Source organism: Cydia pomonella, chromosome 10 (assembly GCF_033807575.1).
Source record: "Cydia pomonella isolate Wapato2018A chromosome 10, ilCydPomo1, whole genome shotgun sequence".
Taxonomy (NCBI): Eukaryota; Metazoa; Arthropoda; class Insecta; order Lepidoptera; family Tortricidae; genus Cydia; species Cydia pomonella.
The window spans coordinates 10371875-10390813 of record NC_084712.1 but is presented as its reverse complement, the minus strand read 5'-3'; the positions used below and the strand labels follow the sequence as shown (position 1 = coordinate 10390813).

Below are 18939 nucleotides of genomic sequence, written 5' to 3'. Positions count from 1 at the left end.
AACATCCATCTTCCCTTAATTCACACAACAACAGGCAAGTATGAACTCTGTTCTAACGAATCAAAGGCGAGTTTTACATTTGTACCTATACTATATAAAAGGTCCCGTAAGAATGTTTTCTTTAATTTAATTGTTATTTTATGATGAGTCGTTTGTTTTTGAGAAGTTATTCGATATTAAGCCTTCAATAATAAAAATAACCTTTTAATAACTAGAGTAAAAACACATCAGACGAAGATAAATATGAAAAATTTAATAATATGATATACACCTATGTAATTAGATAATGGAGTTTTGGTCGTTATTTTGCAACCATAACTGAATATATTGTAATAACACATTCATGTTCCACACTTTGTTTGTATATTTCTATGGCTAGGTTTCATACATTTATTCAGAGCTCGTAAAATTTATCGTTTATCAAAGTAGGTAGGTAATGGAATGAAATTTTTACAAACGGAATTTGAAATAATTTGAATAGGTAAATAATTCATTCATTCTTTTAAAATTATGGCTTCAGTCCAGTGGGACTATTTCGCCAGTATCAAGGTATTAGGAGATTTAAATACGACTAAAAGTGTACGGTTACTACAAAACAGTGTAAGGTGATTTTATTAGCTGTAGTAAAACAATAGCTGGACTTTATTGGTTGTCGCGAACGTATTGCGAACCAGCTAATATTTACCAACGTCATGGAGTAGATGGCGCTAGTAGTCACGTTTAAGTTAAATAAGCGCTTGTAGGTTATTGGGATTTTTTGGCGGAAGTTGAGAGGGTAGATGAGAACGACAGTAGGAAAAAGGAGGTTGTGTGCGAACAAATCTACGCGGCAGTGATATTTGCTTTTAGATCAAGTCAAGGACGTTCTTATGGTGTTATTAGAATAATGATGTATCTCTGGTATATTGCGACCAACGTTATCAGTACTCAGAGTGAACAGTGATCCAGTGAGGCTAATATGAACTTAAGGTAAACTTTGTGTGAGGAATGGGGTCGCTATAAGGGGAGGTTTGGAGGCGACTATTAAGCTCAAGAAACCAGGTGGATAATCATGTGATACTCATGTTATATGTAGGTAATAAAGACGGACACCAGCACAACTCATATATCGTCATCTCACTAACATCCAGGCCTCGTATAGGTATGTAGTACATTTACATATCGCTTTCCAGTATCCGTAAAAGCATTAGCTCATTCGATAGGTTAATAAGTATGGTGAGCTTGACGACACAGGTAGCACGTGGACTACTGGCTATTGACTGCAAAATTGTAGCTAAGCATTAAATAGTAACTGTATAATAAGCTATCGATATTACACTTGAAATAATATGAACGAGCAAAAAACAAAGGAATTAATCACGAGACAAACTATCAAGTAAGCGCTCGAACTGGAAGGTATAATTTAAATACTTCCTACTTACTAAACTTCTGACATTGACAGTAACTAGGTACTGGTTCTGACTTTTTATTAAATCATAATTTGTCGTGAATTTATTTTGTTTACCTTGGAAATAAAGGTAAACAAAATAAATTCGCCGTTTTGTTTACGTTTCGACGCAGCAGTTTACGCTGATCTTGTTCGGGCCCCAAACTTCGGGGATGACGGATGTTCTGATGAATGTTTAAAATGTCAAAATAGAGATACGGATCTAGGTAGGTCTATGAAAAAGTTGGCGATTGACAGTTATATCAAACCGTCTAGCATGAGTTGCGTTCTCGTGCGCGAGTCCATACTTGCAGTCGCACAAGATATATGGAGTCGCACGCGAGAAGGCAACTCATGCTAGCGGGTCTGCACTACCTATTTCTCAGTGTGTATTGAAACACCGCCGGATCCTGGATGCTTGGAATTTTCGTACGTTTTACCGCGCGTTTAACCCCAATGTGTAGTGGCCTCAAATACTAATGCGATCAGAAATAGTCCGTCACTGCTCTAGCTTAGTTGTATAAATTCACCCGACTGAGGACAATACGTTTGGGTAAAGGAACAGCAGGCCCTCTACTTAAATAAATTTGTTCAATACTTAAATTAAACTATTAGGTACACCAATGGCTAGCTTACCCGTTGCCGCTGTCCTAGCTACATACCTCAACTCAACTGGAGGGAAACATGTGACAAAATATACGAATTAGGTACATGTCTCTGCCAAAGCATGTTTGTGAAAATGCGTGTTTACCCCTTGGTTTCGCCATTATGTAGAATTTCCAAAAACGAATTCGGCAAAAATACAATACAATTATCAAACCAGCTCACAACATGTTTGGAATTTTCGCACGTTTTATCGCGCGCTTAACCCCAATGTGTAGTGGCCTCAAATACTAATGCGATCAGAAATAGTCCGTCACTACTCTAGCTTAGTTGTATAAATTCACCCGACTGAGGACAATACGTTTGGGTAAAGGAACAGCAGGCCCTCTACTCTGCTCATTTCATGAGTGTCGGAAGAGAAATGCGACCAGTGCTGACACCTGCCATAATATACTTCGAAGGCCGTAATAATATCTGGCACAATCTTATTTGTATAGCCATAAGAGCGTGTCATAACGTGCTGTGGATTATGGGTAAACAATAAGTATGATTTGTAACCATCAGCTAAGGAATCGCTTTAGCCACACAGTAACTTCTATACAAATTACCGTTACCTATACTATGATCCAGTGTAGTTCGGTGTGCACTATATCAGTACGTGCCACAACTGTGCCGCATTGTTTATTCAAAGTCAAGATGGATCCGGTGTCAGCAACGGCGTCGGAAGCAATTAAAGACGGCCCCAAAACGAATAAAAAAATAACACAGCTGGCGAACGAATGACCTAAGATAATTCGAGACTGGTTTCTCTCAATTAAACAATTGTGTTCGGACATTTTGCTCCGGTTAAATAAAGGAAAATCGGCCGTAATAGCATTTTACAAACGAAATGCGGGATCGGAGTGAAATAATGTAGATTTCGCGGTGGTTTTAATGGATTTCTGTTTGTAAAAGGCTTGGCCGATATCTGATGCCGTAAGACGGAGGGATAAGTATTGCCATTTTTAGATAAGCAAAAACCGGCGAAGATAATGTCTAACCATGCTCAGTTTAGGGTTCCGTAGTTACTTAATGTCCATTACAATATACTGTCTTGAACGGGTGCTATTAGTAAGTATCACGTACAAAACAAGCAAAAGGGAGTACCTACACAACGCTTTGTACGTTTGTACGTTCATATTTTTGGAGCCATAGCAAAGTAAGAAGGGATGCGGAAACATTATTTTTCTTTCAGAGCGATTATTTCTTCAAAATACCTATTTACTTTATCAAAAAGGTTTCTTGAAAACCCCAACGACACCCTACACCATAGGATTGACTCAAAAAATAAATTTCATCCCTACTTTACTTGCAGGGGAGGTACCTACGCAATTTTTTTTTTCACTTTCTCCGATTGGTTGATTTATATTATTCTTGGCAAATTACAGGTTTCTATTAGCAGTAACGAGCAAAGCTTCGAACGGACAAACGGACATGGCGAAACTATAAAGATTTTTAGTTGACTACGGACTCTAGTGAAAATACTCATTTTTTAATGCATTACTAATATTTATACCATTAAACCTTAGAGTATATCTTAATTTATGTATTTTATAAAGTTTTTAATAAGAAAAAAATATTCGAGATCATCGCTGATTATTTATTTACGTTACGACGCAACGCAACAAGCAGCGACGTTTTCGTCTCATTATCGTATACCTATAGCTATTATTACAAAAGAAAATAAAAACTAATCACAAACGTGTCAAATATCACAGGGAACGAATGAGAGAATAAATCACAGATTTATGCGAACATTGACTTCGTTCAATGATATTATACACGAGCGCTGAAATGAAATAGACTCTTATAACATAAGGATATATCCTTTTATCTTAATTAAGGATGACTCACGCTACACAGTGCCAGGACCGGGCCGGGGCGGACCGGAGCGAGCCGTCACACGGACTTTCAGGAGCGCCACCGTCGCCGGACCGTTCCGGGGCCGGGGCGACCGGGCCATCATCTCTATATTATAGTATCTCTATGCGTTGACACTATCGTTGAGTCTCCGAGCGCGAGACAGGCCGGGCCGGGCTGTCCGAGCTCACCGAGCCGTCCAAATAACGGACTGTTCATGACAAATGTCACAAATGTCAATCATATTGAAAAAATTGGTTCGATGGGAAGCAAGTCGATATAGAAATAAATAATAAAATCAAAATATTGGCCCTGGCTGCCATAATAGCTGATGAAGAGAATACTGCATACTCTGGGCAATTGTGCATTTGGACATTTCGCGACACTTTCGGAAAAAGGAGAATTACACAACATTATGTGAAGAGCTTTATTTCCACATGACCCGAGACTCTTTCGAAGCCACCGTGTTCTCTGCTTAAGGTAATGGAAATACAATGCGTGTATATTGTCTCAAATAATCATGTGCCGAAGCATATTAAACTATTAAAAGGAAAAGGGATGACCGGTTCTCCAACCAAACATAGTCCCCATTTTCCTCTCTGGATATTGATATTCCCTTCGTTCTACATCCAATTTTGTAATAGTACATTACGATACAAGTGCGAAAAATAGGAAATTCGAAACAAGTGGCGATAAATTAAAACACGACCGAAGGGAGTGTTTTAAATCGACACGAGTTGCGAATTACTTATTTGCACATGTATCGTACAACGTTTTACAGTACATGGCTCTTTAAATGTTCGACACAGTAACGTAATATGCTAATTTTCGCACTAGTGCGGTAAAGTAGCAACATATGTACTGTAAAAATATTATCCGTAATGGGGACTACGTTTGTATGGAAAAGCGGTCTCGTTTTGAGGTAGGTAACTAGGCAGATTACTTAGAGATTGACTCATCACAAGCTGCCCTAAGTGCTTCTTAGCGAGTAGACAGGCCTATTGTTTTTCAGTATTATTTTCTTCTATTGAGGTGTGCATTTGTGTTGTATTGCAAAAATATATCCGTTGGGGTTCAGTGATACCCGATAGATATTAACCCTGAATCACAAATGATCATTTTGCTTAATGCCGCGTTTTTGCATTATTTTCTCCCATCAATCCTATCATAGACTTGTTCCGTTTCAGGAATGCATGAAAAACTTAAGTTTAAAAGAGAAGATATTTAAAATGGCTGTTAGGAATACCACAACATTTTAAAGTATCGATATAAGATAATCATCTACAAACATTCAGCTATAGAGAAATACGCGTACACCACTAAGAATGTCGGTGGTGCGCTCTCAAAGTAAAAAAAATAACCTTTAAGTTCGGTACACTAAGATAGAATTGTCTAACAAGTACAAAAAATAAACTACTTACTGGCTTACTTACTTCTTGCGGAAAAGGAATTTTTGATCTATAATACGAGTGGGTTAGGTAGTTGAAATTTACAGTGTGCATTTTATGGTTCCGTAGCCAAAATGGCAAAAACCCTTACAGTTTCGTCATGTCCATCTGTCTGTCTATCTGTCTGTCCGTATGTCACAGCTATTTTACTCAAAAACTTGATATATATGAATAAATGAAACACACACGTCCGGTCACTTACATATTTATTGCGAGACTAATTGGCCTGCAGAGGGCGCACGCGAATGCACCGCGATGTGACAAATACTATTACCTAAGTACATACATTACATCACTCTCTTCTTAAAACATTATTTGAAGTTATAATTTTGTACCCTTTAAATACTGCTTCCTGAACACAATACCTTCTCCTTTCCTAGTACATGGTAAGTTTACTAACTAACAAGAAAAAAAAAAGTTCAACACAAAACAACAGTATCTTTAGGTGCCTCCTAATTAGGTATAAGCAATGTAAGGAGCATGCGTATAACAGAAAAACTTAACTACTATATATAAAGCAGAGTTTGATAACATCATCATTCATAAATGTTCCTCTATATTATTATTTAGTTACAATGGCATTATTATAACTGGTTTATCTTATCGACTACTTATAATATTGTTTATCTGAAATAAGTTCATTAGAAATAGATAATACGCCTTTAAACTAATAGAGGTAATTCTTTTTGTTTTATAGGGATCAGTGAGTTATTCGGATGGTCAAGCATACAGATGTATTCAGAAAATTTATAGTCTTATAGTTTAGACAATGTTTACACAATTAATAGATGTACATAACTACATATGTATGTCTGGCAATTAATTTGTGTTTTTATTTATTGTGGAAAACAATATATTACCTACTAAAGCATAACATAACTTATACTGGTATAAAAAACAATAAAAAGAGAAACTGGCTTACACCAAGTTTCTAAAATAATATCACAATGCCTCTTATCACCTAGTCTTTCACGAGCAATGCTTTATATATGTACATTTATTTTTAACAGTTTAATTAGTTAGCACAATTGATACTCAACCCTATACTAACGTTACATGGCACAATTTCCATTGACTAAGTTAGTTAAAATTTGTATTTTGGTGGGTTCGTAAGTCTACATTGTCTGACATGACGAGGTAACTGGGGCGGTTTAGATGGTGGGGTTGAAATTGCTGTTGGCGACAAAAAGAGGTCTTCATTTCCATCTGACTTTGGTGAGGCCTGCGGTATTCCGGACCGCGCGTCAGCCGGTCGACTCAGCCCCGGACTCGCGCCGCTCGCAGTGGACGGCCGGCCTTGGTGACTGCGCTGCGGCGTGCTTATGGCCATCGGCGTATCAGCACGGCCAAAGATGGCATCATCAGTATGTTCCACTGGTTCGGGCTGAGGTACCTGCAAAGCTGATGAGTCACCCGGGCAGGTTAATATACTTGATCGCCGCCTTAACTGATCAACGTGCCTATGTACCTCCCTATTTAAGTTATCGCGCACGGTATAGTCCGTAGTACCCGTTTAATTATTCTAACCGCATTTTCCGCAGCCCCATTCGAAGCAGGATGATATGGAGCTGAGTGTACATGTTCAATACGGTTTTTTGTCAAAAAGTTCGCGAATTGTGTACTCGTAAACGGAGGGCCGTTATCCGAAACTATTTGTCTAGGGAAACCCCATCGAGCGTTAACTTCACACAGTTTTTCGATGGTGTTACTAGCCGAGGTGCTATTTACCGGGAATACCTCCAGCCACTTTGTTCGAGCGTCAATCATCACCAAATATGTTACTCCATAAAGTGGTCCTAAAAAGTCTAAATGAACCCGCGTCCACTGGCGCGCGGGCCAGCTCCACGGGCACGGCGCGTGGCGCGCGGGCGCCTCCGCTTCGGCGGCGCACACGCTGCACTCGCGACACGTGCGCTCCACCGCCTCGTCTATACCCGGCCACCACACGTAGCTCCGGGCAAACGCTTTCGTCTTTACGATTCCCATATGACTCTCATGTAACACGCTTAAAACCCTATCTCGGCAACCATCCGGTATTACCACCCGATGACCCCACATGACGCATCCTAACTCTTCGTACAATTCTAGTCTACGGTTAAAGTACGGTTGTAAATTACGGATTTCTACGTCAGTCGGCCAACTGGATCGTATATACCCTAAAACTCTGCTCAAGATCGGGTCGCGCTGTGTTTCTTTTTTAACATCATGATAATCTAATAACAATTCGTTGTGTGCGAAATGTAAATACGTTTGCTCGGGCGGCGGGCCGTCTAGCGAGTCAGCATTTTTTATCGGCACGGGCAAGCGCGACAAGCCATCTGCGCCATTAGCATCGGTGCGTATGTATTCTATATTATAAGTATATGCGGATAGTTTAATCGCCCACCGTTGCAATCGGCTAGCCACCATCGCGGGAATACCCTGCTTGGATCCAAAAATACTAACTAGCGGCTTGTGATCCGTTCGTAATGTAAAATGTCTGCCATAAAGGAATTGATGTAGATCCCACCAAGATAGAAGGTATCCTTAAGATACCTCGACCTCTCAATGTGACAGATTTAAGGTCATTTTTAGGGGTAGTAAATTTTTATGCTAGGTTTGTACCGCATTTGAGTATGATTTTATCCCCTTTGTATGATTTACTTAGGAAAGGTGCCATATGGAGTTGGAATGAACGTTGCGAGAAATCATTTAAAAGTATTAAGAAACTGTTAGTGAGCGCGGAAGTGTTAAGTCATTACGATCCTAACAAACAGCTGACGCTGACTACTGACGCGAGCAGCCGCGGCATCTCCGGCGTGCTGACACAACCAGGGGACCGCTCGGACGCGGGCGGCGCGCGTGAACGGCCAGTGGCTTATGTCTCGCGTTCTTTAAATGATGCCGAACGTAATTACTCTCAAATAGACAAAGAGGCGTTAGCAATCGTGTTTAGCCTACAAAAATAGAAGAGTGAGAGGTCGAGGTATCTTAAGGATACCTTCTATCTTGGTGGGATCTACTTTAATTCCGTCTTTTGAAATTACATATCCCAAATACTGTACTTCTTCTAATAAGAAAGAACATTTACTTTTCTTTAATTTCATTCCATGACTGTGAAGTCGTTTCAAAACTTTTTCTAATGTCACTAAATGAGAATTTATGTCCGCGGAACCAATAATTATATCATCCAGAAATACTTCGACTTGAGGTAGATCTTTCAACAAGTTGGACATAATTCGCTGGAATATACCAGGGCTGGAAGACAATCCGTAAACTAGTCTATTATATCTGAATAATCCCTTATGTGTGTTGATGACAGTATACTTTTTCGATTCGTCTAACTCCACCTGATTATACGCCTGTGTCAGGTCAATTTTTGAAAATACGCGGGCACCATTTAATCTCACTAAAAGGTCATCTATCTTAGGGAGCGGGTACCTATCGATCAGTAAGGCGGGGTTCAAGGTTACTTTGTAATCTGCACAGATTCGCAAGCTCCCATCAGCTTTACGTACCGGTACCAGCGGCGTGGCCCACTCCGACGTGTCGACCGGCTCGATGACGCCGCAGCGCAGCATCTCGTCCAGCTCCGCCTCGACGCGGTCGCGGAGCGCGTACGGCAGCGGCCGTGCGCGGCAGAACACCGGCGTAGCCCCTTCACGCACTCGGAGTGTCGCTTTTCCACCACTAAACCGCCCAAGTCCTCCGCTAAATAACTCCTTATATCTGTCAAGCAAAGTACATAAATCATTGTTAAGGGACTCGTTAAAGTTAAATAAATACTCTTTATAAAACTTAGGAACCCGAATCTGTAACTCAGCTAACCATTGTCTGCCTAATAGTGGGGTAGTGCCATCCTCAATAACAAAAAGTTCTAACTTTTTCAACCGGTTTTGAAATCTAACAACTGGCCTTATGACCCCTAGGGGTCTAACACGGCGTCCATCATAAACCTTTAACACCAAAGGAAACTGTTCCAACGGTCTGTATTTAAAGTACTTATTATAAGTATCACTACCTATACCCGACACAGCGCTCCCTGTGTCGATCTCCATAGAAATGACTTCATCATCTACACATAACGATAGGCTTACCGATTTATAATCGTTTAGGCAGAGATGATACAGGTCTTCTTCGACGTCAGACCCCGACGTACCCTCTTCGTCATAGTGAGTCTCGTCATCCTCTGCCTGGACATGGTGTATGGCGCGACTGGGGCGCCGCGCGCCCCTGCGGCCGCCGGAGCCCAGGCGCCGGGTGCCGCTGCCGCTGCTGCCGCTCGACCCACGAGGGCCGCCACCCGAACTACGGGCGCTGCTGCCAGTACCACCTGCCATCCTTGCCGGACACACGCGTTTTAAGTGACCTACGTTACCACATTTGTTACACTGAAAATCTTTGTAAGGACATTGGACGTCACGGTGACCTAACCTCCCGCATACTGCACAAATTACTTTGTTAACGCCATTACCGCCACGCGGCTGCCACGATGTGAGCGCATGTACCGTCTCGCCTCTCTCTGGCGCATCGCCTTTCTCGCTCACACTCGGGCGTTCTACCATTGCTGCGTCCTTCTCGGCGGCTTCCAACGAAAGTGCTAGCTGTACGGCCCTAGTATAGGTTAACTTAGTCTCAGCGAAAAGGCGTTGTCTAATTGTGTCATTCTTCAAACCACACACAAATTGGTCCCGCAGATTTTCCTCTAATGTTGTGGAGAATTCGCAATGCTTGGCCAACTTTTTAAGATCTGTTAGATACTGAGCGACCGTCTCCTTATCTCCCTGTCGCCTTTGGCGCAACCGGTACCGTTCCGCCATGAAAGATGGTTTTGGTTCGATGTGTTCAGACATTATCTTAATTACGTCCTCATAACTCATGTCTCCTGGTTTCTTGGGACTTGTCAAGTTGCTGAGGAGTTCATATGCTTCTTCTCCCATAACGGCAATCAAGGTCGGCAACTGCAACTCCTCCTTGATGTTGTTGGCTTTGAAATACATATTCACGCGCTCCACGTATGTATTCCAATTGCCCGCCGAAACCTCGAACGCTTTTATTTTCCCCACGGACATGTTTATACCACACTATTCTCGATTCTGGGTACTTAAAATCCCATCCTCGTCGCCACTGATATATATGAATAAATGAAACACACACGTCCGGTCACTTACATATTTATTGCGAGACTAATTGGCCTGCAGAGGGCGCACGCGAATGCACCGCGATGTGACAAATACTATTACCTAAGTACATACATTACAAAACTATAAGATAACCAAAAGAGAAAAGTGGAAAGTAGGTATTTTTTATACTACGTTGGTGGCCGGCCTGATGGTAAGCTACTACTTAGTTTAGAAGTTCAAATGTATAAAAATATAATTTTTAGGCACGCCATACATGTAACTAAAAGTGAAAAGGTTATTCAAGTAAAAGAGTATTAAATTTAAGATTTTTTGTAAGTACGTGAGATGGCAAAGGAGTCTTGCGTAGCCCGTCATGCTAGCCCGAAATGATATGAACGCTCTGACGTCGGGCTACAGCGGCGGCCTCATATTGAGAAAGTCGGGCGTAGCCCTTGTGCTATGCGTGCTCTAAGGCCGAGGGCCCCCTCATAACAAATGAATCGGGGGTAGCCTTACGTACCTAAGTAGCTTCCTCATAAAAAGTCGTGCAGAAGAAGATAACAATATAATTTTTTCAATATGTCAATTCCAGATTTCCTGTGTTTCTTAAATGTATAGTAACATGGCAGCAGTTTTCATCTTTAGGGTTCCGTACCCAAACGGGACCCTATTACTAAGACTCCGCTGTCCGTCCGTCCGTCTGTCACCAGGCTGTATCTCATGAACCGTGATAGACAGTTGAAATTTTCAAAGATGACGTATTTCTGTTGCCACTATAACAACATAGTATTGTGTTCCTGCCGGTGAGTAAGGTTGCCAGAGCTCAACGAGGGGAAGGAGGGTTGTTAGGCTCGGCAACGCGCATATAATTCCTCTGGAGTTGCAGGCGTACATAGGCTATGGAGACTGCTTACCATCAGGTGGGCCGTATGCTTGTTTGCCACCAACGTAGTATATAAAAAACCAAATACTAAAAAAATTACGGAATCACGTTGGGCGAGTCCGACTCGCCCTTGTCCGGTTTTTGTATTTATTCGTAAGCTTGCATTAATTGCCATGGCACTTTAGGCTTAGCTTGTAAGTACAGTCGAGGAAATTGATTCTTTAGCAGTTAACGTGTCACGTTACAATGGACAGCTCTTACCATAAGTATGTACAGCCAAATTTACTTGAACCGCAAGTTGCTAATAAAGAATCAATTTCCGCGACCGTACTAATAGGATATTCTTTGCTAATAGGTCTAATAAATAATATGTTGCGGACTCTTTTCTTAAACCTTTTTACTTGTATACTTTTTACGACATTTGACGCTGTCATGTTATTCAAATAGTAAAATAAATCTGACAAGAGAGAAAATTGTGATCTTATTTACAGAAAGATACTTAATGTGAAAAAATAAGCAAAAATAAGAATGAATGTTTTGTGAGTGTGAAACAATTTTATTTTCTTTGACAAATAGAGCACTGCATTGCATTAACGATTATTATTATTTTAATTTGTATGTCTTTCCCATCACGGAACAATGGTATTCCGGACCTTTGAGAAGCGTGCGCCGAGCCCTAACCTAACGTAGAGGCCCTTTTGACACGTTCATGAAATGTAAGATGTACACCGAGCTGATGCTGCCCTTGCCCATGTCATAGGACGCACGCAGAGGCAGGCCCGACAGGGTGTAAGGACTATTGAGAGTTGTTGGAATCTAAAATAAACTAGGTTATTGTGTGAAAGCGATGGGCTAAACACTGAGCTATGGGATAAAAAACCAGACGCCTGCCTAATAAAACGGTATACAATTTTATTTCCGGCAGACGACACAAAAAGCGACATCTGGGATGGCTCAAGAGTAACACTGGTGTGAGCGGCTCAGGGGTATCGAGAGGCGTGCACCGCTTTCAACCCAGTGGCTGTAACAGCCACTGTGCCAACTCGCGTCTTGCACTTCCACCCTTGGAACTTATAGCTCTAACGACTCCACCCTGGCCGGCCGGCCAAGGCAACCCAGAAGCAGATAATCCTGTCCCACCCACCCTCCTTCGAATGACAGAACTCCCTAGGAACACTCGGGTACGTGAGATCGTTACTCCCTAACTGCATGCCACAAGCTGCCCGAAGTTGACTGATTGCACTGGTAAAATCAGCGGGCTATAGATTATTAGTTTGCAGTTCCTAAAAGCCATTGCTGAAAGGATGTGTAGCTGTCATATACAAAAACAATGGGTAGACAGTCTCAAAGGGTATGTCTTATGATAAATAGTTTCATGCCGCAGTAAAATAATGTGATTTGTAGTATTTAGTTTTAAAATATATTTTTATAATGTGTATGCTAATCTTAAGGTATTTATCTATGGGCCGCTAGTTGCCTGAAATAAATTATGATAGATAGACGGATAGATGGGGTGTTCTAAGAGAAAGTCGCTTTGAAAATGCTTTTGTCTTGTATGGCAGCTTCCTCAATCAACTGCGTAAAGCTCGAGAAAATACTGCCAAAAGGCTAGGCTAGATAATAAGTTTTTATAAAAGAAACATGTCTTTATGGGACCCATAACATTGAAGCAATACAAAAGTTAGAAATGAGAGTCAAATCTGACAATCGTTATCTACGCACGAAACGCCCCTTATTAAATGATACTTGATCGTGACGTCATGATTAAGTTTAATGCGTTTTATTTGCATTGCATTTACAAAAAGAGGAGCTTTCGAGTTTCGAGGATTATGTTTTTAAAATACGTGTATATTACGTAGGTTTGTTTGTATTGATTTTTTGATTCTAGAAATAATAGTTGTATAACCTTAATATGTATGTAGGTAAGTACTAAGTACATAAAAGGTACCGAAATAGGTCAGAAGAGCAGTAAATTCAATATTACTATACAGTATATCCAAAAAGAGCGCTATGATAAGTAAAAGTTCCTTTTTAGGGTTCAGTACCCAAAGGGTAAAACGGGAGCCTATTACTAAGACTCCGCTGTCAGTACGTCTATCCGTCTGTCACCAGGCTGTATCTCGTAAACCGTGATAGTTAGTTGATATTTTCACAGATGATGTATTACTGTTGCCGCAATAACAACAAATACTAAAAACTACGGTACCCTAGATGGGCGAGTCCGGCTCGCATTTGTCTGGTATTATTTAAATATAGGAGGCAAATGAGGAAAGCCCATGAACAGACGTCGTACCTATCATAGGATAAGTAAATACATATGTACAAAGAAACAGCGGTATGTTAAGTAGATTTTTTTTATATAGTAGGCAAACGAGCAGAGCCCATGAACAGAGGTCATATCATAGAATTGGTAGATATGTACAAAGAAACAGCGCTATGTTAAGTAGAATCGATTTTTTTTTAAGTAGGAGCTAAACGAGCAGAACTCATGAACAGAGTTCGTATCATAAGATTTGTAGATATGTACATAGAAATGGCGCTATGTTAAGTAGAAGTATTTTTTTAAATATAGGAGGCAAATGAGCAGAGCCCATGAACAGAGGTTGTATCATAGGATAAGTAGATATGTACAAAGAAATGGCACTATGTTAAGTAGATTTTTTTTTTAATATATGAGGCAAACGAGCAGTGCCCACGAACAGAGCTCGTATCAGAAGATTTATAGAGATGTACAAAGGAATGGCGTTATGTTAAGTAGAAGTATTTTTTTTAAATATAGGAGGCAAACGAGCAGAACCCATGAACAGAGCTCATATCATAAGATTTGTAGAGATGTACAAAGGAATGGCGTTATGTTAAGTAGAAGTATTTTTTTAAATACAGGAGGCAAACGAGCAGAGCCCATGAACAGAGGTCGTATCTTAAGATTTGTAGATATGTACATAGAAATGGCGCTATGTTAAGTAGAAGTATTTTTTTAAATATAGGAGGCAAATGAGCAGAGCCCATGAACAGAGGTTGTATCATAGGATAAGTAGATATGTACAAAGAAATGGCACTATTTTAAGTAGAATTTATTTTTTTTAATATAGGAGGCAAACGAGCAGAGCCCACGAACAGAGCTCGTATCAGAAGATTTATAGAGATGTACAAAGGAATGGCGTTATGTTAAGTAGAAGTATTTTTTTTAATATAGGAGGCAAACGAGCAGAACCCATGAACAGAGCTCATATCATAAGATTTGTAGAGATGTACAAAGGAATGGCGCTATGTTAAGTAGAAGTATTTTTTTAAATACAGGACGCAAACGAGCAGAGCCCATGAACAGAGGTCGTATCATAAGATTTGTAGATATGTACATAGAAATGGCGCTATGTTAAGTAGAAGTATTTTTTTTAATATAGGAGGCAAATAAGCAGAGCCCATGAACAGAGGTTGTATCATAGGATAAGTAGATATATTATGTACAAAGAAATGGCACTATGTTAAGTAGAATTTATTTTTTTTAATATAGGAGGCAAACGAACAGAGCCCACAAACAGAGCTCGTATCAGAAGATTTATAGAGATGTACAAAAGAATGGCGTTATGTTAAGTAGAAGTATTTTTTTTAATATAGGAGGCAAACGAGCAGAACCCATGAACAGAGCTCATATCATAAGATTTGTAGAGATGTACAAAGGAATGGCGTTATGTTAAGTAGAAGTATTTTTTTAAATACAGGAGGCAAACGAGCAGAGCCCATGAACAGAGGTCGTATCATAAGATTTGTAGATATGTACATAGAAATGGCGCTATGTTAAGTAGAAGTATTTTTTTAAATATAGGAGGCAAATGAGCAGAGCCCATGAACAGAGGTTGTATCATAGGATAAGTAGATATGTACAAAGAAATGGCACTATGTTAAGTAGAATTTTTTTTTTAATATAGGGGGCAAACGAGCAGAGCCCACGAACAGAGCTCGTATCAGAAGATTTGTAGAGATGTACAAAGGAATGGCGTTATGTTAAGTAGAAGTATTTTTTTAAATACAGGAGGCAAACGAGCAGAGCCCATGAACAGAGGTCGTATCATAAGATTTGTAGATATGTACATAGAAATGGCGCTATGTTAAGTAGAAGTATTTTTTTAAATATAGGAGGCAAATGAGCAGAGCCCATGAACAGAGGTTGTATCATAGGATAAGTAGATATGTACAAGAAATGGCACTATGTTAAGTAGATTTTTTTTTTTTAATATAGGGGGCAAACGAGCAGAGCCCACGAACAGAGCTCGTATCAGAAGATTTAAAGAGATGTACAAAGGAATGGCGTTATGTTAAGTAGAAGTATTTTTTTTTAATATAGGAGGCAAACGAGCAGAACCCATGAACAGAGCTCATATCATAAGATTTGTAGAGATGTACAAAGGAATGGCGTTATGTTAAGTAGAAGTATTTTTTTAAATACAGGAGGCAAACGAGAAGAGCCCATGAACAGAGGTCGTATCTTAAGATTTGTAGATATGTGCATAGAAATGGCGCTATGTTAAGTAGAAGTATTTTTTAAAATATAGGAGGCATAAGATCAGAGCCCAGGAACAGAGCTCGTATCAGAAGATTTATAGAGATGTACAAAGGAATGGCGTTATGTTAAGTAGAAGTATTTTTTTTAAATATAGGAGGCAAACGAGCAGAACCCATGCACAGAGCTCATATCATAAGATTTGTAGAGATGTACAAAGGAATGTATGACCTCGTAATTTATTCACCTCGTAAATTATTTGCAGGTGACTAAATAAACACCCTGTATATATTTGTTGTTGTATCAACAAATCAAGCATTTACATTAAAAATGTGAGTGACATTTAATTAAGTGGAACTGCTGATGAAGACCAGACGGAACACCTCAACTACGCGTATTTCACGTTTGGCGATATCTTCTTCGTTGAGATTGTTCTGCAAGTTTTTTAAGCTTCATTTTAGTCAAGATCTATTTCTGATAATGGATCCCAGGAATAATGGATGAAACTCTTCAAATATTTTACATATAGTATATTTTTATATTTGCATTTAAACAGTGCTATTTGGTGAAACGTGTTCATGAAGATTAGAATATAACTTCTCCTTGACAAGTATTTTACGAGTTAGGGCTTAGGTATATTATATGGGCTTACCTATGGGCTATTGTTTTTCATTCAATAGTTTACATATGTGAAAGAGAAAGTATAACAATATGCTTGTTAGACTAAAATAGCTTTAGTTTTGTTAATTTCAAAAACTTAGTAGGTGATAATTATAACATAGGTATAGAATCTTCAAAAATAAAACAGTAGATACAAAGCAGGTGTTATTGGCCCGTCTTTATATATAGAAAATCGATGGCATGATTCCTAGGAACAGATCTTCGTATGTGTTAAAGTTTCAAACTTTCCCATACTGAACGATGTAAATAGGCCACCATGTATACCCTACGGAACATTTTATTTCGTTGGATGAATTTAGGGTGTAGGGGAGAAACTACCCAATTATGAGCTACTTACTGAAAACTATCATTAATAGACAATTGTAAGGATATTTAACATTGCCAAAATAAGGTTAAAGGTGCCCTCTAGTAGTACTTAGTCGATATTGTGATACAATGAATGGTATTATAAACATTTTTCTTTTTTCATATACTATGGACATTCCTCGATGGCACCAAGCTGCAACTGGAAAGCGATGATCACACGGCAAATAAAATCGTGAAGACTGTAGCAGCCACGTCTAAGGAGGATGAATGTATCCACATTCAATATTTTTTATTTATTTTTTGTTTGATATGTAAAAATGCACGTTAATAAGGTGGCAAACTATTATTAACAGAGACCGGAATTATTGTGGCATTCTTGAACTGTCATAGAGAGTTCTCATTTATCGACTTCGGGTACACATATATCGATACAACGTAGAACACAAAATATTAAAAAGTTATAAAGTTAATGGATATTTGACTGTAAAAGAAGTAACTGCTTTTTTGCATTTCTTTTTACTTATTAAAAAATAGCTCTATAGTTAGGGAGTACAAGTCCAGTAAGGGTTGCTAGATAGCATCTCTCCAGCAACTCTTACTGAGTTTCAACATAATTACTTATATTTTCAAGAAATGAGAGGGGTAAAAAATTATAACTAACCATATTATTCTCAAAATGTTGGATTGTTTTAAGCATGACATCAGTGGAATACATTTTGAGCGCTGGGATTCGGTGGTTAACAGTCATAGTCGGTCTTTCGCATGTATTGCCGTTATTCTTTAAAAACGGATGGGAAAGTTACTTACATTTTATTCACAAGAAATGCAAAGTAATTTAATCATTCAAATTTTGAAATATTTTATCACCTAGGAATGTAAAATTAACGACGACGACGACTTGTGATGATTTTGAAGTTTAAATAATTTTTACAGTACATATGGGGCTACTTTATAGCACTAGTGCGAGAAGTAGCATATTACGTTACTGTGTCGAACATTTAAAGGGCCATATGTACTGTAAAACGTTGTACGATACATGTGCGAATAGGTAATTCGCAACTCGTGTCGATTTAAAACACTCCCTTCGGTCGTGTTTTAATTTATCGCCACTCGTTTCGAATTTCCTATTTTTCGCACTTGTATCGTAATGTACTATTGGCGTTGGTGTGGTAATTATACATTAATTCATAACGAGTTCAATTATTCACAACCAGTGGCAGTAAATTAAAACACGATCGAAAGGAGTGTTTTAAATCGAAACGAGTTGCCAATTATCTATTCGCACATATACAACGTTTTACAGTACATATGGCACTTTAAATTTTCGACATAGGCGCGTAAAGTGCTAATTAACGCCCTAGTGCGGTAAAGTAGTACCATATGTACTATAAAAAATGTTGTGTTTCAGTCGTTAGAAAAAATTGTTTAACCCTCGTGTCTTCAAACCCCCGAAACGCTCAAGATTTCCACTTCTCTAAAATACATAACTGTTTTAGCCAAAAATATTAACTGTTGAACTATATTGAAGGCCCGGTTCACATTGAGTGGCTGCACCACTATGCACATACAAAGTTTATTCTAACTGTAACTTTTTTGACCACATTATTTTCAATATTTCTCGATTTTTAGCGAGGTAAAATTTTTTTGATGTCATGTACCAAATAATACAAAAAAGGTACTAAAACTGGGAGTAAGCGTCAGGATGTCAGGACCATGATAGCTATTTATATCGTTATAAATAGCTATCATGGCCCTGACATCCTGACACTTACGATACTACAATACAGTAAGGGCTATAACCTCGAACCACTTCATTAGTTCATCTATTCGCCTCTCTATCACTGCGCGATCTTTCTTTGTGCGAAAGAGAGGCACATAGGCTTCCCCTTCCCCCTGACGAAATTATGCGTTCCACGTCTTAATCATTAATTTAAGAACAATAAAACATACGAAGAGTATTATTGTATTATTTCAGTAGTTACAGTAATAATAGGCATAAAATAGGGAATATTACGCAAAACTCTGCGTAGAGGGCGTTACTAACGCACCGCGAAATGGAAAATCTAAATTGTGGTTTCTGCCTCCATCAT

The 18939-nt window shown here is 39.2% G+C and overlaps 1 protein-coding gene across 1 annotated transcript; it reads right to left on the bottom strand.

The window, feature by feature from the left end:
• Positions 1–8337: 8337 nt before the first annotated feature.
• Positions 8338–10615, bottom strand: LOC133522061 (uncharacterized). Its single transcript, XM_061857255.1, has 2 exons — positions 9453–10615; positions 8338–9084 (listed from the first exon to the last, which is right to left on the bottom strand). Exons 1-2 carry the CDS (start codon positions 10425–10427, stop codon positions 9079–9081), a joined length of 981 nt encoding a protein of 326 aa, XP_061713239.1. The 5' UTR covers positions 10428–10615; the 3' UTR covers positions 8338–9078.
• Positions 10616–18939: the final 8324 nt, after the last annotated feature.